Source organism: Copadichromis virginalis, linkage group LG2 (genome assembly GCF_057382275.1).
Source record: "Copadichromis virginalis isolate Kocher_CV1m ecotype Utaka linkage group LG2, C_Virginalis_male_GT1.1, whole genome shotgun sequence".
Taxonomy (NCBI): domain Eukaryota; kingdom Metazoa; phylum Chordata; class Actinopteri; order Cichliformes; family Cichlidae; genus Copadichromis; species Copadichromis virginalis.
In genome coordinates this window covers 13,695,980-13,715,352 of record NC_140619.1, presented here as the reverse complement: position 1 = coordinate 13,715,352, position 19,373 = coordinate 13,695,980, and the positions used below count along the sequence as shown (strand labels likewise).

At 37.8% G+C, this 19,373-nt stretch overlaps 2 protein-coding genes across 6 annotated transcripts; one reads left to right on the top strand and one right to left on the bottom strand.

Moving 5' to 3' along the window:
• The first annotated feature begins 974 nt into the window (after nucleotides 1-974).
• Nucleotides 975-7,752, top strand: LOC146717082 (G2/M phase-specific E3 ubiquitin-protein ligase-like). Of its 5 annotated transcripts, XM_085471623.1 has the most exons (16): nucleotides 975-1,062; nucleotides 1,170-1,282; nucleotides 2,273-2,376; nucleotides 2,624-2,698; nucleotides 3,091-3,307; nucleotides 3,619-3,694; nucleotides 3,899-4,208; nucleotides 4,336-4,417; nucleotides 4,497-4,594; nucleotides 4,844-5,041; nucleotides 5,122-5,208; nucleotides 5,364-5,617; nucleotides 5,842-5,970; nucleotides 6,035-6,172; nucleotides 6,918-7,020; nucleotides 7,290-7,752. In XM_085471623.1, exons 7-16 carry the CDS (start codon nucleotides 4,064-4,066, stop codon nucleotides 7,505-7,507), a joined length of 1,452 nt encoding a protein of 483 aa, XP_085327749.1. In that variant the 5' UTR covers nucleotides 975-1,062; nucleotides 1,170-1,282; nucleotides 2,273-2,376; nucleotides 2,624-2,698; nucleotides 3,091-3,307; nucleotides 3,619-3,694; nucleotides 3,899-4,063; the 3' UTR covers nucleotides 7,508-7,752. The 5 variants fall into 5 exon arrangements, with proteins under 5 accessions (XP_085327749.1, XP_085327765.1, XP_085327743.1 ...); XM_085471639.1 differs by having other exon boundaries at nucleotides 975-1,282; nucleotides 4,500-4,594; XM_085471617.1 differs by having other exon boundaries at nucleotides 975-1,282.
• Nucleotides 7,753-13,595, bottom strand: LOC146717081 (uncharacterized). The gene is made up of 7 exons (XM_085471658.1): nucleotides 13,525-13,595; nucleotides 11,619-12,293; nucleotides 11,369-11,414; nucleotides 11,203-11,294; nucleotides 9,395-9,505; nucleotides 8,514-8,790; nucleotides 7,753-8,439 (listed from the first exon to the last, which is right to left on the bottom strand). Exons 2-7 carry the CDS (start codon nucleotides 12,080-12,082, stop codon nucleotides 8,233-8,235), a joined length of 1,197 nt encoding a protein of 398 aa, XP_085327784.1. The 5' UTR covers nucleotides 12,083-12,293; nucleotides 13,525-13,595; the 3' UTR covers nucleotides 7,753-8,232.
• Between the last annotated feature and the right edge of the window lie 5,778 nt (nucleotides 13,596-19,373).

The following is a 19,373-nucleotide window of genomic DNA, read 5'->3' as shown; positions in this document are numbered from 1 at the left end:
GCATATCTGTTAAACATAGCCGTAATCTGTCAGCAGCCAACATATTCCCAGCTAGAGTGTTACAGAACACCTTACCTGACACAGGAGGCACCTGACACAACGCAGTACAAAGCATCAGCATGACAAATTGTCCATGGTAGAAATCCATCTGTGTTCCTGATGCTGACCAAGTTATAGCAGTAATGTAGATTTTCCAAGTTTTCCACTAAGTTCGTCATCTCTGAAGTAGCAGTTTTAAAAAGGTATGATGTGGCCCGAAACGACAGTGCTGTTGCTGGAAACAAACAACACTTTAGGACTGAACTACTGAGCTAAGGACATAAGTCTTTTCCTTTTTTTGGACCATTTCTTAAATCTAACAAATTGGACAAACTGGAATACTTTAATTAACAAGTGGCATGACCATCTGTGCTCAACAAATCAATGCCTCGTCTAAATGCCCAGGATTGCCGTTGAACACCACTGAACACCAATGAGTGAGGATTATACTCATTGAGTTCCTAGCTAAAGAATTACAGAATAAAAGCAGTTTAGTAAAAATACTACTTACAGTCCTGAACAAACATTAGGCCTTTATGACAGTCGCTCAGATCTTTTTTTACGGAGTCCACCAAAAATTAAAGATCTAAGACCACTAACTGCAAAATTTGAACATTACGAACACAAAGAACTGGTGAAAAAACAGGGGAAGGAAGTGAAGGGAACGCACCTTGTATGGAAGAAATATAGTATCATCAGAATTCAAGTATTTTTAGACATTGAATTTATGACACTGAATTTTTATCCTCCAAATTTCCCTGCAAAAATATTCACCTGCAAAAATTCACCTGCAAAAAATTCACCTGAAAAAAATTCACCTGCAAAAAAATTCACCTGCAAAAATTCACCTGCAAAAAATTCACCTGCAAAAATTCACCTGCAAAAGTGATGAACTTTAATGACCCAAGCCAGAGCAATCAGCACCAGATCGAGTCGAGTGGCTCTCGGCCAATTAAATTACGCTGTTTGATCACATGACACCGTTAGCCAGCAGTTTGTCTCCTAAAAGAGAGCTGTTTAGAGGTGAGTGATTAAGTTTTTCTCCTAAATAGAGATCATTACAGAACGCCTAGTCCTACTTAAAATCCCATTTATTATTATTATTTTTTTTATCATCTACTCGAACTAAGGAAAACGTTTGACTAACTCAAAGACAATTTCCACGCCTCCCATGCCTGTCTGCAGAAGCAGTTTTGAATTTAGGAGCGCCAAGATGGCAGCGGCAAACCCTGGCGGCTCTCCGGTGAGTATATATATTTTTTTATCTTCAAGTTTGTCTTTTGAAACCTTAATTTTATTTAAATCCGTTGCTCACGTATAAAGTACACAGACGGGGTCTTTGCTCAACTCGTCTGAGGCGTGTCTCACTAAGCGCTACATGCTAGCATCCTGCTAACCGAGCTACCCTTTACATGCTGTGCTTTAGAAAATAGGATACTCGTTAAAAAAATACTCCGCAGATATTGATAGATAGACGAACACTGCAAATATAATGTTGGAAACGAGAACGGCCTTTGGTGAAGGGGTAAAATACACCATGAATAAAGCCATAGAGTGAATGGCTGCCATGGTTGCAGAACAGCCTGATTTAATGACAAGAATGGGGAAGAGTGAGGTGAAGTGAACCAAAGCCACAAAACACGGTCAGACAAGGCGGCAAAAGGGCAGTGATCTGTCCGTCAGTATGAAGTTGGTGTGTGCTTTGGTGAACAAAAACTCCAGACCGGTAGCAGGAAGATGGGAGACTCGTGTTTCACTGGAATAGTGGTGAATTAAAACATCCTTTGTTGGGGACATTTCGGTGTAAATGCATCCATACAGGCAAGACAGAGGCAGACCAGACAGTGAAGAAAACAAGGCAAACATTAGAAATATTAAAACGGAAATATAGGATTAATATAACATACAATTTGGGAAAATGTAAGGAACGCAATGTAAATGATATTGTAAAGTCATTAAAACAGCATACTCTGATTAAAAGAAACATGTAATTGGGTAGGATAATAATAATTATAATAATAATAAACATGTACAAGATGGGTATGTATACTTGTACCCAGAATTTAACAACTATAAAGTTGTAGCATGCCAGACCATCTTGATTGAATGTAACTTCGCTCCACACAAGTTTTTTGTTAGACATATTCATATTGTTATCTAATAAATGATACATTCTTAGATTTTATCGAACGTTAATTTATAAATTGTTTCTGTCTTTATGTGTTCGTTTCAGATTATGCAGGATGAAATTATTCGGTCAGCAAGACACTTGCTGCAGTTGCTTACATCATCCAACCAAACTCCTGCTGTTGCTGCTGCGATGAATCAGAATACAAGGTACTTTAGCAAGACTTATGAGTCAAGCCTACATTCAACTAAATTGAGATATATATATATATATATACACACACATATACGTATATATATATATATATATATATGTGTGTGTGTGTGTGTGTGTGTGTGTATATATATGTGTGTATGTATATGTATATATATATATACACACACACACACACACACACACACACACACACACACACACACACACACACACATGAGAATATGATTTTATTTCTTGCAGAGAACAGAGTCAAGGTGGCCAGGGTACCAGCTTGGTCAACCCTGAAAGACCATCCCTTCAGCAAGAAATGACCAGGTGAAAAAGTCATAAACTAAACACTCAGCATGAGCATGGAATTTAGGATGGAACTTTATATCTTACCTGCTCTACACTCAGGGCTTGAATTACAACAACAGTCAATCACATAAAAATATACTTTTGGTAGTTCTGAGTCTGTCACGGATCTGGCTCGTTTCGACCCAGTATTTTGAGTTCTGATGTTTTGGTTTATTTTTGAATGTTTGTGTTTTTCGGGTGCTGCTATTATTATTATTATTATTATTATTATTATTATTATTATTTTTATTATATTTCCGTGTTTCTGTGTATACTGCAGTGTTAGTGCTGTGTTGAATTTGTATAAACAAACTAAAAAAGCATTTCATAATAGTCGCTTTTAAATAATTTTGTTAAAATGTTTGGGACAGGTCTTTTCCTGGTATTTTCTCAAGAGGAAAGGGGAAAAGGCGATTCCCTGCTACATCTCTGGTGCCTGCTAAGAAGCCTAAACCTCTTGAAGTGGTATTTTATTTGCTCCCAAAACAAATGGAGAAGACCCCAACAGAACATGAAAAATATATCCACACACAGGCAGGGATGGGTCAAAGAACAGCACATCTTGATGAGAGCACAACACATGAAGAGGTATAAACTTATTCTTTTTATTCACTGATCAAAACTGAGAAGTTTTCGCTTAATAAAAGTGTTATTGAAGGTGACCATCACTGCAAGTCACAGGTGGCATTTACAAAAAATAATATTATTATTGGATATTCATCATTAATCATGAAAATGTAACTGTAAATTTTGGATTGAAAAAGATTTTTTTATTATATCCAGTTTGCACTGTAAATGCATGGTTCTTTTACCGTTTCTTAGTACATACAGGGGTATAATTAATGTTAAATGTGTAATTTATTTGGACTCAGAGATTGTATTTGTATTATTGCTTTCAGTTAAGGGACGCCCTGAATGATTTGTTTCCCAAACTGAAGGAGGTAACAGGTGGCTGGCTGCTGTTCAAACCTGGGGGTGTGTATGAATTCTGCACTGTGTAATTAAACTAGAAACTGATCCTGCTGTTTAATAAGTACTTTTAAGACAAGTTCCTTTTCACCGCATGTTGTGAATTCCTAATTCTGAGTAGTTTTGAAGATACTTTTCTTTTTCACTTTTCTTGAGGCATTGGATATATTTCATGATCAGAATAATCTGCTGCAATTTGCTTTTATACAGGTGGTTGGGGAAGCCGAAAACTCTCTCTGGTTCCTCCAGCTGATTGGCTATACAGGGACAATCCTAAAGGCTGCCAGTCGTGGGGGTAAAAATGTATATATTGCTCCTATTCAAGAGGAACTTAGCAATGACCCTGTACCACTAAGCGATGAGTCCTTCAGATGCATGCCAAAAGCAAAATGCCAGAAGTGTGGCATAGGTGTTCCACTACAACTTCTGTCAGAACACCTAAAATCCTGTCCTCCTTTGGAAACTCCCAGTGAAAGTACTGTGGTGAATTTAGATGGTGATGAACCTACAGAAAAGGAATGTAGGTTTTTTTGACAATTTCATACTAACATATTACCCAAAAACATAAAGTGTTAAGAGCTAGCTAGAAGGAAAAATTAAATGTTAAAAAAATTAAACTTTGTCCTTTAAAATTTATTGCACAACAGCACCATTGCAGCAGTGTCCTGTCTGCACAGATATGTTTCACTCTGACCTCATTGAGCTGCATGCCTCTTCATGTGGAGAAAGGTATTTAGCAACAAAAATTGCAATTTTTATTGTCATTGGATTTAAGCCTTGAATGAAATTTAACAACATATTTTGATAGTAGCTCACGAAATGAAAAGGGGCATGAAGATACAATAATTGAGGAAGGGCTAGCAGATATGCCAGGACCATCTGGAACTACTTGTGAAGTCAGGGATGGTAGGTCAATCATTTAGTCACAGGTTATGTAAGGAAGGTGTTGATTAGTAACAATCAACAGCTAATGTGAACAATTCCCGGAAATCAAACCATTCGTTTGTATCCATTCAATGGATTTCTTATTTTTGATAGCCTCATATTCAAACTACTTTAGACAATCCTTCAAAGGATAAAACATAATCTTTTTGTAATAGTATCTAGATAGAACTTGATATACAGACTATATCCAATTATATATATATCTTTTAGGCTGGTTAACTGTTTTGGACTCTTCAAAGGCCATATATGAATGTGCAAAGAATGCTTTGGACATGCATGAAATGGAGAGCCCATTACGTCTCACAATGGACATCAGACAAAGTGTAGCTGATCAGGACATGGCCCTCATCTCATTCTACAAGAGACCCAATGTTGAATGGGCACGTCCCTTGGAGTGCAGGCTTGAGGGTAAATTTTCTGAAAATGATACATAAATATATCTTGAAATAATTATTTGTATTCATTATTTTATTTTGGTGATCTAACAGGGGATACAGCTATCGGACAAGGAGTAATACGTTTTTTCTTATCAACATGCATGGAGAAGCTGATGTCTGGTTTTTGCATCAATTTTGGTTAGTTTGTTTTGGTTGACCGTACCTATGTTTGATGATCATTATATTGTATAACTTTTCACAAGTTAATTGTCTCTTTATTTTGTGAAAACCTCTGTATTGTGTGTAAGTAATCTTCTTCTTTTTTTTTTCCTTTCTTTTCATTTATCTCATAGCAAACTCTAATGTTACTCCACTTTTTGAGGGAGAGCCAGGCCATTACATACCATCAGCAGCTCACTTTCTTGTGGAGAGTGATATGTTCCTTATGGCAGGGAGGATGGTAGGGCACTCCTTTCTTCATGGAGGCCCATGCCTATCTGGACTTAGCCCAGCCGTTGTGCATGTCCTACTTGGTGGTAGTCCTGAAACTGCCACCGTTACACCCGAGGACTGTCCAGATCTAGACCTGAGAGGGACAATTCAGCTTGTAGGTTTTTATGTTTAAATGAGGGAACGTTTATACATTGCCCCGTATGAGTTATAAACATGTCTAACCTAGACTAATCCTTTAAAATTGTTCTAGATCAAAAACTCTGCCATTGAGACATGGTCTGAGACTTTAAACTTGTCTTTTTAAAAAAATTTTATGTATGAGGAATTAGGAATTTATAGTTCTTGTTTCTGTCTGAATTACTGTCTTATGGGTTACAGCTTGAAGGGCAATCCAAGCTGTCGGATGAAGAGAGAAAACGTGTTCAGGATCTGGCATATGCATGGGACCTCCCCCCCTTGACAGAGAACAACAGGAGATGGCTGTTTGAGAAATTATTACTCCATTCTGTGAGTGAATTGAAAAGTAAGTAAAATATTTCTGTGTTACTGTTTAGTTAACGTTTTTCCTTAGGTCATTGGAAGAGTGACGAGGTCGATAAAACAGCTGAGAAGGGGACTTAAAGAAACCCATATGTGGACCCTGCTGACCCAGCGACCTGACACGGTGCCCTTACTCTTTCCACAAGAGTTGGCTGCTGTGAATCCTGAGGTAAATTTTGTGTTCCTAAATACTGTATTCATTAATAACATTTTACTGTGCGTTGTAGAAAATGTAGTCCAAAGCAAACTATGAAGACTTGAGTCATTCTACAAAGTGAAAAAATTGCAATTTTAATTTGGCATTTACCAAGAATTATGTATCAAATAATAAGCTTACCATAACAAAGCTGTATTCATTTTTACAAATAAAATGCACAAATACTAAAAATGAACATATTCTTGTGGACCATACATCTTTACAGCAGTTTTTCTTTAGTCCTGTAAAAATAAAACTGCTCGAAAAGCATGATTTACATATAGAAAACGATTTTGTAGATTTGAAAAAGACATAATGACTAAAATACATTAGTAATTATTTGGTAATACACATTTTCTAATTATATATTTAGCCATTACTGTTGTTTGAATTTGAAAAAAAAAAAATTTAATTTCTATTTTCATTTTTTGTTTGAGACAGTTTCTTCTTTTAAGATACAGTCAAAACTATGTAGAGGTTTGGGGATCCAAGTGAACACAAAAAGCACAAAACATGGATTATTATAGAAATTTATTCAAGAAATCAAGTCATGGACCATAAGGCTAAGTGGGTGATAGTGAGCTAAGAACAGGTGTGACTAATTAGATAAAATATGGCTATAGGGAAGGGAACTCCCCAAAACAAGAAGAGACAAAATCCATGGAAATCTGAAAAATGTGCAGCAGTATTTTTAAGGGTATACTTTGTTCTGTTACAGGTCCTTCTTCAGCGGATCGTGTGGCCAGAAGATGAAGATGATGACTGTCCTCTTCAAAATAAATGCCGAATCACAGGCTACATGAGGCATTTTATTCTAAATGGTAGGTTTGCCATTTTGCAGGAGGGGAATACTACGGAGCCCCGCAGGGGACATGGGAGAAAAAAAAATTAAGACGGACTTTTGCGAGATCTCGCAATACTTTTGCGAGATCCCGAGTTTGTTTTTGCGAGATCTCGCAAAAGTCCGTCTTAATTTTTTTTTTCTCCCGTGTCCCCTGCGGGGCTCCGTAGAATACCAATATTATTGTAATGTTAAAAATATATTGGTTGGATTTTTTTCAAGGTTGTTAAACCTCTTTTTTCTTCACAGCAACACCAAGTGAGCTGACAAATGTCCTAAAATTCTGGACTGGATGGGAGATTGTGCCAAAAAGTCTCACAGTGGAGCTAGTGGATGGCAGACATCCAACTGCTGCCACCTGCTATGAGACCTTGCGCATTCCATACCACTACAAGGACTATTTAACTTTTAAGGAAGACCTCATTGCCTGCTCTGAAACCTGCCACTCAGGGTTTGGACTCATTTGAGTCATTCCCATAATGCAAGGTAGTGGTGTACAAGTCTCTGTTTAAGATTTGGAATATAAATGTTCACATCTACTGGGCCTCTCTGATGCCATTTACTCTGTGCAGGCAACATTGGTTCTTGGTTCAGTTCTCGGTTGAAAATGCCTTTAAGTAGTTTTTAAAACTGTTAATGTCTTGAAAGTTTACCTTGTCAATGACATCTTGCATGCATCTTGATCAAAATAAAAGGACAAGATTGACTTACATTGCTGTTTTAATTTTGAAACATTCCAACCATCAGCCTTCAGTCAAATATTGCTTTACAACATAACATTCAAACTGACAAGCAGTTTCTATTTAGTTTTCTGAGTGAATCAATATTTTTAAGTTCCCTCTCTCCTAATTCTTCAGTGTTTACATTACGAAGCTTTACTAAAAATTGTTACTTATAGCGAAGTTTATAGCTTGAAACAGTTGGTGAACCCTGTGTAATCTCAGATTTCAGCACAATTTGAAGATCAGATCCCATTTCATGACCAAAGTCACAATAATCAGAACTGCTTATACACAATTATGTTAATGAAAAAATCCTTAAATTCTTTGAGTTGGTTTAGTTTAAGCAGACTGATTGTCCAGATGTCCGTGATGAAGATCCGATTACATTTCATGACCAAATTGTGCAGAAATTAATGAAATTCAACAAGATACACAAACTTTTTCCTGCAACTGTATGTAGCTTTCCTATTCTAAATGAATTGCTGACAAAACTGAACAGCCATAATGTACATGTCCGCACCAAAGGACTGGGATGCCGCTCTTGGATTAACAACGCCCTGTAAAGTTGTCATTTGTTCTTCTGTCAATGGACAGTCAGTGTTCGGAACAACAATGCTTGAATGGTTATGGCAAGATAGGCCACTGTCCTCCCAGTCAATGTCTGGAATCTGGAAGCCCTGCAACGAACAAGCAAAATTAGGAAAGAATAATTGTATATAGGAATCAGAGTACTAAAAATGTGCACCTTTACCTGTGTGTTTTCTGGAACAGGAACAGGGTGATATCTGTGACCCAACTCCCACAGCTGGTTGGGACTCATGTTGTTTTCTGTTCGCAGTGGATGGTTGTCCCATCCACTGCAAAATGTATTCAAATCATCCTCCAGTCGAGGAAGAAAGACGTAATGGCAGCAAAAGAGGTGTGCAACATTTGAAATGTCAAGAAGGCCCTCTTCCTCAAGGTTGTGAAGAACATCGTAGTAAATGCATGTAACGGCCACCCAGAGGTCTCTCCACAGTCGCTCTATTCTGAAATAATATATAAAAAATATTTAATTAGGTATGGCTTTTCTTGGTGTGTATGACAAATTCCCTGCTTGTTTCTAACCCTACATGAAATGTGTGCATGACAACAGTAATAATACATTATCAGGGCATGTAGGAAGGACCCAGGCATATCACTTAAAAGGTGCCAAAAGGGTTGTAATGATCAGTGGCAACATGAGATGACAACCAGACCATTAACACAGAATGAACATTCATGGAAGGAAGGAACAGACTGGAAAAGGTGCGTGAATAACTAAAAAATAGGGCACATTCCTGAAGGCTCTTTGGGGTTTGTAGGACCTGTCCAATGTTTTCTTCCTTGAGGGGTAAGTAATGGAAATTGAAGGAAAAAACAACAAAAACTGCCAAAAAAAAAAAAAAAAAAAAAAAAAAGGAACACCTGATACATATCAGAAAGTATATCATGCTGGATAGGGCACTGTTCTCTAAAGACATTTTACTGTAAAACTTTCATAAAACTATACCCTTTAAATGTATGTATTTTTAAATAATGGAAATAAAGATGCAACACCTTCCATCTTATGTCAGAAACATTTGAGGTGGACAGTATTTTATGAGAACAAACCTTTGATTGTGCACACTCTTTCCTGAAATGAAACTGCCTCTTCCTGTGCCACGAACAGTAAACATCAGCCGTGCAACCTCCACATTTTCCCCTCCGTGGTCGCCACGAACCCTGAAAACAAAGAATCGTACCCGAAAACATTCGAAGCTTTAACCCTTTACAGCCGATCGGAGCGGACACGCTCCATTTTGCGTAACTATTTTTAAATCCCGGTAGCTCTGCAACCACGTAAGCTAGCGCAATAATTTTTTTTGCATATGAAACCGGAGGAGTTGTACTTACATCTGATGCCATCAGCTTGTCCTAGGTCACAGTTTCCTTCCACATATAGCTTTGCAAAAACTGCATAAAAATCACTTGCAGCAACAAAAACATGATATTCCAGAAACACGCTTCGCCGATCCGATCAGCTGTTTGTAACACTTCCTACGTCCATCAGCGCGAACTATCACATGACCGCATGACCTGCCCGAAACCGGAAGTGACGTCATTTTGCGGAAATGTAGTTTTTTTTACGATCGGGGCCTTATGAGCCTATACTTGTGTTTTAAAAAGTTATGTTTGAGTTTATGACTTTCTGTGTCGTTTCTGGGATGCTTAGGACTCATATTGCACTGCTGGAAATACTTTATTTTGATGCATATGCTGTTATTTTGCAAATTTGCACTATAATATTTATTTTCGTTTTTCCTGCAGTGTATAAAAATTGGTGTATTTCAAAAATAAAACTATGAAGACACTCAAAATAAATTTCCTGTGGTGGGAAACTAGTTTGTGCAACTTTTTTGTATTTACAGTTTTGAGGGATAAGCCTCTTAAATTTCTCTAACTAGAAATATATGTTAAAAAAACAAAAACGATTTTCAATTTTTTTGTAGTTTATTGCTCTTTTTTGCAATTTATGTAATTACTATGCACCTAATGCAGACATATTATTAAAATTTAGGCTGTAATGGTTGTATTGATGTATAGCAACTTGAAATGCTCCCAAAAATGGCTCCACAGCATGTAAAAATATAATATAAGCTCTGGCGGACTTGGTTCTATGGTAGGTCTTAAAGGGTTAAACAAACTTAGATCTGATAATAAAGAACAGTATATGCCTTAAGCAAAGTTTGAAAAACAAATTGTAAAAGAATCCTTAAAATCTTTCATTGCTACTGCTCTTGAATGCATCAGAAAAATTGTCTCATGAATGCACTTTCCAGCATGTGTCAGTATGAAGTTTAATTTAACACAGCTGTTAAAACATTTTTCAGGATTTCACAGGTTAGTAGTAATTACTTAGATTTATTGTATTTGTTGGAAATTACGCAAGTGCCATCTTGTATCATTATGATCTGTGTAAGGAGACAATTTTTAGAATATTTTTGCAAAAATATTTACATCAAATTAAACAAATAAGTAGTCTATGGCATTTAAAAGTGGTTACCTACAACTCTGAAATGATAATACTAATTCTTATTGATGATGATATTGAATTTGAAATCATGGTGTAACACTGAACCCGACATCATAAAATGATTACCCTTGTAATGTCAGGGAGTTACAGCCAAGGAGGCAAAATATTACTATCTCACCCCTTGTATCCAATTACATAACAGCAGTGTTTGGTAAAGGTGTTGAATTAATTTTTTTTTATTCTTAAATATCCCCAAGTCACCATAACAATCATTTGAAATTAGAGATATATATATTGAGGCAAGTTAGAATCATCTTAAACAACTTTTAATGAAATATCCAAATGTAGTCTTACAAAAGGTATGTAAGAAAATACCTAACCCATAATAAAATGCATCACTTATTACCTGAGAGGAAAACCAAACTTCTCGATTGATTTTTGGAAGAATGCCAGTGTTGTTGATGCCAGATTGTTGGAAGCAGCACCGAGATACATAATCTTTATAGGAAAAAGAACAATGGGAAACTTCCATGTAAATATTACATTTGATTTACTTACTAAACTAAACTTACCTTACGAGAAAAGCCATCAATACCTCCAAAGATCACAATGTTATAGCTGAATGGGGAAAACAAAATGTTTTTTTTATCAGTTTTTGAATTATCACTTTGAAGTGTTTAAATGTAAGCAATGCAAGATGTAATTTATGTATGTCCAGATGCAAATATAGTAACGAGTAAGATAACAAAATACAGTTCTGAACATTTGCAGATGAAAAAATTCTCAGGAATATCTTTCACTTCAAAAGATCAAATAATTTACCGTATCAGTTTGTGATTTGTGTCAATATGCATTAGAGACTGTGGTCCTGGGACGGAATAAGCACGTCGAGCAATGCATCCCAAGGAAAACATCCTTGACACAACACCAGCTGTGTCAACACGGTGCATAGAACTTCTAACCCTTTGGTACTGGACTCTGTGTCCTCTGGCCTGAAGAAGTGCTTTCACCATCCGGTATCCAGCGTGAGGCTGCCTGGATTTTATGTCTGTAATGCATTGGTCCAACTCTTCATCTGACAGGCTGCTATAGAGTGCTTTGACTGAAAGATTGAACTCATTCATGCGTCGGAATACTGTGCTTCTTGACATTCCCAAAATTTTAGCAATGGCTGGGATGGACAAGTTCAGTTCCAGAAGACTGTTAAGATGATGGGGGGAAAGAGCCATTCTTAGTCGCCCAGTAGGTCCCCACTCAAACTGAATGACAGCACTATGTAGATTCATTTTATCCTTTTCTCTGTTTATCAGAGTATGTAAACTACATAATGCATCTAAGAGGACAGGGCAAACCTGAACTTGACCAGACAAAGCTTGTAGAAAAACTAGTTCCTGGGTGCAAATGAAATCTAAAAAGTCCAGATCCAGGGGAAAGGTGTTCAAGACAATGTTCTAAACGTGAACGCAGTCTCAGAAGAATATGATGTAGGAGAAGATCCTAAAGGAGAGGAAAAAGTAGAATTATTTTTGTAATTTTTAAATCACCAACAAAAAGTGAGTTAAAAACACAAGGTTAGTTACGTTAACTGAATATTCTTAGGCTATAAGATTCCAATGTTTATTTTATCATATTTCCTTATGGTTCTTTGAAAAAAGTATATTTTTTAATTCATGCCATTTGTTGCAGTATTTTGATTTTCTGGTTAGGATTTTATTTATTATTTTCTTACATCTTTTGTTTTAATAGCACAGTAAAAATTGAGCTCGCAAGAGAAAAAGCTTTATTTTCTATTTTATCTGTTTTATTTAAATGTTTTTGAGAATAAAGCCAAACCAAAACTTAATGAAGAAAGCTGGAAATGATTATTGAGTTCAGTGTTCCCAACGAATACTCTGAATGGATGAAAAAAAACGAAAACAGATTGCCTGGCAGCGTGTTTCATTTATGAAAAGGTCAGAAAATTAAATTTGATATTGTCAAATTTAATCCCTTTTGTTTATGAAACAGTGAGAATGAATTTCTTAATGGGTGGCTCAGTTTGGGGAAATTGTGGGTAGCCTGCAAGGGCCTCAACTCAATCCTATATTTCCGTTTTAATATTTCTAATGTTTGCCTTGTTTTCTTCACTGTCTGGTCTGCCTCTGTCTTGCCTGTATGGATGCATTTACACCGAAATGTCCCCAACAAAGGATGTTTTAATTCACCACTATTCCAGTGAAACACGAGTCTCCCATCTTCCTGCTACCGGTCTGGAGTTTTTGTTCACCAAAGCACACACCAACTTCATACTGACGGACAGATCACTGCCCTTTTGCCGCCTTGTCTGACCGTGTTTTGTGGCTTTGGTTCACTTCACCTCACTCTTCCCCATTCTTGTCATTAAATCAGGCTGTTCTGCAACCATGGCAGCCATTCACTCTATGGCTTTATTCATGGTGTATTTTACCCCTTCACCAAAGGCCGTTCTCGTTTCCAACATTATATTTGCAGTGTTCGTCTATCTATCAATATCTGCGGAGTATTTTTTTAACGAGTATCCTATTTTCTAAAGCACAGCATGTAAAGGGTAGCTCGGTTAGCAGGATGCTAGCATGTAGCGCTTAGTGAGACACGCCTCAGACGAGTTGAGCAAAGACCCCGTCTGTGTACTTTATACGTGAGCAACGGATTTAAATAAAATTAAGGTTTCAAAAGACAAACTTGAAGATAAAAAAATATATATACTCACCGGAGAGCCGCCAGGGTTTGCCGCTGCCATCTTGGCGCTCCTAAATTCAAAACTGCTTCTGCAGACAGGCATGGGAGGCGTGGAAATTGTCTTTGAGTTAGTCAAACGTTTTCCTTAGTTCGAGTAGATGATAAAAAAAAAAATAATAATAAATGGGATTTTAAGTAGGACTAGGCGTTCTGTAATGATCTCTATTTAGGAGAAAAACTTAATCACTCACCTCTGAACAGCTCTCTTTTAGGAGACAAACTGCTGGCTAACGGTGTCATGTGATCAAACAGCGTAATTTAATTGGCCGAGAGCCACTCGACTCGATCTGGTGCTGATTGCTCTGGCTTGGGTCATTAAAGTTCATCACTTTTGCAGGTGAATTTTTGCAGGTGAATTTTTTTCAGGTGAATTTTTGGCAGGTGAATTTTTTTCAGGTGAATTTTTGCAGGTGAATTTTTTTCAGGTGAATTTTTGCAGGTGAATTTTTTGCAGGTGAATTTTTGCAGGTGAATTTTTGCAGGTGAATATTTTTGCAGGGAAATTTGGAGGATAATAATTCAGTGTCATAAATTCAATGTCTAAAAATACTTGAATTCTGATGATAATATATTTCTTCCATAACCTTGGCGTAAACCATAGGTGTCAAACTCTGGCCCGCGGGCCAAATTTGGCCCACAGCCTAATTACATTTGGCCCACGAAGCCACACCAAATTACTATTAGAGCTGGCCTACTGGTATTATACAGCTAATATATATATCGTTTAGTATTAGGCTTTGCTTGTTCCATATTCAGTTTTTCAGCAAAACTTGTTTGAGTCCATAACAAAAGATTCATTCTTATATCTGGAGGAAGATTTTTTTTGTCCAATAAATATTAATGTTAGCCCACGACTTTGTTCCAGTTTTGAATTTTGGCCCACTGTGTATTTGAGTTTGACACCCCTGGCGTAAACAATCAATTCCTTCAAGAGATTCTAGAGATGCAAAAGGATTTTCCCTTTAAAGAAACAGAAAATCACTTCAGTTGATAATTTTTTTTCTTTGTTGACAGTTGTTCCAAGCTGAGGACATCTGAGCCACCAGGTGCTTCTTAGTCAGTGTGGCTGTTGGTTTTCTCTTTATCCACATTTGCCACATGGATTGTTATAACCGTTCTCACTGGATCAGCTTGTATAGTAGTATTGCATCAGTCTCATGTTATCAGTCCTTGTCCATGTATGCCTGACACGGAGTTCTTAATGTGGGTGACATCTGGCTTGTTCTACTAAGACAATATGCATGTCAAAAATAATGAACCATTAGTGGCAGAAACAACAGGAAGTGCAGTATAAGCGTTTATTTGTTGTTTTGTAGCTTACAAACTTATAAAGTCCTCTGGGGAAGATGCTATTGAAGACCTAGCACTCATTAAAGCCTTTTCTGCAATATTCAGGAATCAGCAAACAAATTAGCAGCTCAACCTCAGACTAATGAGAACACAAAACTCTTCATCATTTTGCATTCTGTTTGTGTGTCTGAGGAAGTGCTTCTAAAAATAATTTATTCATCCAGATTGTTCAAAGACTGGAATATCATAAGACTGCAATGATGTCTGTATGTGTCATGTATATGTATGCCCCTGTCACAGTTAGGAAATTTGAATCTTGAGTTCAGCATGTTCAATCTGAGAACAAAAAGCTGCTGTTTGGGCTCTGATTTTAACCATTCCTCCTCCTGCTGGCATCACGATCAGTGTGTCAAACAGCAGCAGAGGTCAGTTAGTTATGTCATTTTTCATAAGTGAAATTTAAGCTCGCCAGCTCTGCACAGTGAGTTTGTTGGTTTAGGAGGGGGGTGCCTCGTCAAAGTTACATCCGAATGATGTCATTTTTGGATGTCCAGTTTTGGTCCATTGATGGGGGTGTTTTGTAAAGCCAGGCATAGAGCTGGGTGATATAAGATTTTTTCATATCACGATATGTTTTTTTCATTTCAGGCGATAACGATATCTATCACGATATAAGCCAAATAACTATATTTGTAAAATTTAAATGTGCCGTTGCTCACAAGTAAAATGTGAAATAATCAGCAGCTTGTTTTTATTTAAATATTTATTTTCCATAATAAGTTCAGGTAGATGTACTTAAGGAACATGAGACTTTTTCAGATAAATAAAGGCAAATATTGCAAACTACACAAAAGGCAGCCGCTAAAGCGTTTAAGTTTCAAAATAGAACAAACAAAACAGACTACTAAATTGTCAATTCCACTTAGAAACAAAATATTAATTCTAAAAATAAATCTTAGTTTGTTTTACAGAAGAACAGACAAAACTGACTAACTTTTGTCAATATCAAATAAACTGAGAACTAAAAAGAAATTCTCAATCTCTCCTTGTTGTATAGCTGAGCTTTTCAAACAGTTTTAACAGTTACTTTAGTCTGACAAAAGCCGAATGACGAATTAGCGCTTCCAGTCAGAGACTGAGGCTACGTCCACACAGTGTGACGTCAAAAAATGCGCACACCTTTGACGCTGCGTTTTCTCCGTTTTTCTAGTCCACACGTAAATGCAAAAACTGAGTTTTCAAAAATCTTCATTTTCAGTGACCAAAAACGCCGTTTACGTGTGGCCGAAAGGTGCAAACGCATAGAAAAATCTGCGTTTTCAAAAATACCCGGGTACGTGTGGACGTAGCGCATGCACCAGTTTATTGTATTTCCAGACTTGCTTTCAGCACAATTTACAGTGCGCGCTACTCTGTTTTTTGTCAGACTTGAAATAGCCGAAATACCTTCACACTACGGAACTTCTATGGCTCTTCCGTTCGACAATCTCTCCGGCGTTGGAACCATCATCTGTTTTCTCTTCAGTCATGCTCGGTTGATTTTTCTAGTCGGCACACTCATTTCCTCCATTACCCGGGCAATACGGTGGCTGGCTGCTTCCCAAACAAATACACATGTGCGGCTTGGCACTTGTGCTGTACGTAACAAGTCACGTGACGTGACGCTGCGGCTGTGATTGGTTCAGCTCTGCGCTACTTAATTTGGATTGGCTGTTCTTTTTTTTTTTTAAGAGGACAAGAGCGGCGAGGTCTATCGCAATAGTTTAATTTTTCTATCAAGAAAAAGTTATATCGCGATACATATCGTTATCGTTCTATCGCCCAGCTCTAGCCAGGCATCATGTTTTTTTAAATGTCTACTGCAACTCTAGTGTTGATGTCCGTAGGACCTCCGTATACTGGCTATTTAAAGTCCGGATGTGGTTGTTGTGGACGTCTTTTCAATGTTAAATTTAGACTTAATGTAGCTACCGATCACAAACACATTCAATTTAATTCAATTTTATTTATACACCACCAAATCACAACATTAGTCGTCTCAAGGCGCTTTATACTGTAATGTAGACTCTACAATAACACATACAGAGAAAAACCCAACAATCACATAACCCACTATGAGCAAGCACTTTGGCAACAGTGGGAAGGAAAATCTCCCTTATAACAGGAAGAAACCTCTGGCAGAACCAGGCTCAGGGAGAATATACAAAATCACATTCACTTCCTCTTACAACTATTGAGCTCTTCACAATAAAACAGATTGCTAGTAAAAAATATAACCATATATAATGCAAACACTCTTTAACCTGGTTACAAACAAATAATAGAAGTTTATTAATTGAAAAAAGTAAACTAGTTAAATAAAAACAGGAAAATGTAAAATGACAAAAAAAATTACCTGCATATACAGAATAAATCCAAAGGCTGACACATAATAAATTGTGTGTTTATAAATAATCTGCCTTCATATGTGTCATGTTAAAAACAACGATGCTGATATTTGTAAATAAAAATATTACAATTATTAATCATGTAAATTCCCTGCCCCTGTCATAGACGTCCACATGACATGCAAAAAAATTACCCAGTCCAAACTTCAAATGTTGAACGTCATGTTGACCTCCAAGTTCGGCCATTTTTGGATGTCCAACCAGTGGGCCTAGTTTGGACGTCGCATAGATATCCAGAATTGGTCATTGACCAACTGACCCACTGACACTGACATCCAGTGTTTAGTGGGAGGGCTCCATTCAGTGCTCTTTGTAGTACCACAGTAACCCTGCAGCCAGATCAAAGGACACAGGAGAACAAATACCATGTGTTGCTAAATGTAAAACTGACAAATATGTTTCTATTTATTTGCTCTATCAGAATATTAATTAAACCATCTTCTGTTAAACAGAAAAAAAGGGGCTCATGATGAGGTTTTTTTGAACGGTGCCAGTCAGCCCTCAGATTGTGGCTCTTGTATCATATTAGTATGAATTACTAAGACAGTTCTGTATTAGTGCCTTCAGTGTATTCTCTGTAGGATTTCTGCAGGATGGCAGCAGTGTGCAGTATTTTCAGGGGTGATTTCCCCACCAAATAACATAATCTCTCAACACTTTCATGTGTGAGTTTCCCAGAGCAAGCTTCTTCAATCACATGTGCCCGCATGTGAATAATCCATTTAGTAACTCAGTCATGTGTGGCTGCAGTCATACATAAATGTATGCAGGGCATCACAAATGTGTGCAGACTCACATTTGTGATGCATGGTTCTGAATCTGCATAATCCGTCTTCTGGAAGTTCTTAAACACACTGAGGATTCAGTGCTGTCACTAAGAAAAAGTTGCAGCTAGGTGGAAAAGCTGTTTAGCTCTGAATTCTGACTTCCTAATCAGCTGTTTCATTTTGTGTTATTGTTGTGGAAGTTCACTTCAGAAAAGAGAAGGCAGCTTTTTGACAGTAGAAGCCAAAATATTCCCAGGACCTGAGAATCCATCTGAACCGCAGCTGTTTGCATGAAGCTCCACAAGACTGATTTGAACTTTCTACATATGGACCATCAGATTTTATTCATTATATTGTTGATATATATTGTCCTGACCTGACATTCTGACCAGCCAGCTACCTTTATGACTGTGACTAGAATCAGCCAAAAATAAAGCTTATGAATGTTGTTCCTCTTTGCACAAACTAGCAGATTCAGATCCTCCTGTTGGGTTGAGGATCTTCCAGGGCCCTATTCAGCTCTCCTAGAGTAGCTGCCTGTCTCCTGGAATCTCCTCTGTGGTCTTGAGACTGTGCTGGGAGACACAACAAACCTTCTCCAGGATGGCACATCGAAATGTACCATTACCAGGAGTTGGACATGTAAGTGCAACATAGATGCAGGATAGATTCCATACGTTTAACTGTGATAATACAACCTGCTCTCAACATTTTTGCCTGCAGCAAGCCAACAGACTGACTGTACACTAGCATCCCTACAACACTGTGTATGAAGAGTAGGAGAAAAAAATCATGTTGTGTGCCGACTCTCAGCTCAGCAGCCTCACAGCCTGCAAAGTCACAGCCAACCAGCATCGTGTTTGAGTGTTTGCTGCCACTGCACCTCACGGCCACTCTGCCTGAGCATGTTGGGGCGAGCGCATGACATTGGGGAAGAGCATTTTGGCATTGAGTCACAGGGGGAATCCTCTCCACTCTTCTCTCTCTGCGACCACCCCATCGGATAAAAGTCGTCTGCCACCCAGTCCCCATTGACAGCACCAGAGGCTGCTGCTCTGCAGTCCTATTTATAGGCCTATCCCTTCCGTGGCTCCTGCCATGGCTAATCTGCGTGACTGTGGCCCAGTGGCAGCAGATTTAGCTGTGTTTTCCTGATGGGATTAACCGTGACATCACGTTTGGAATCCCTCGAAGCAGCCAGGAGGGCCTTTTGCTTCTTATCCTCCTCCTTGCACATCGATGCTTGCCTTGTACACTCACGATTTGTGAAGAGTTTGCCATCTGCTGCCTGCACACTCATGGAGCGAGGTCCATTA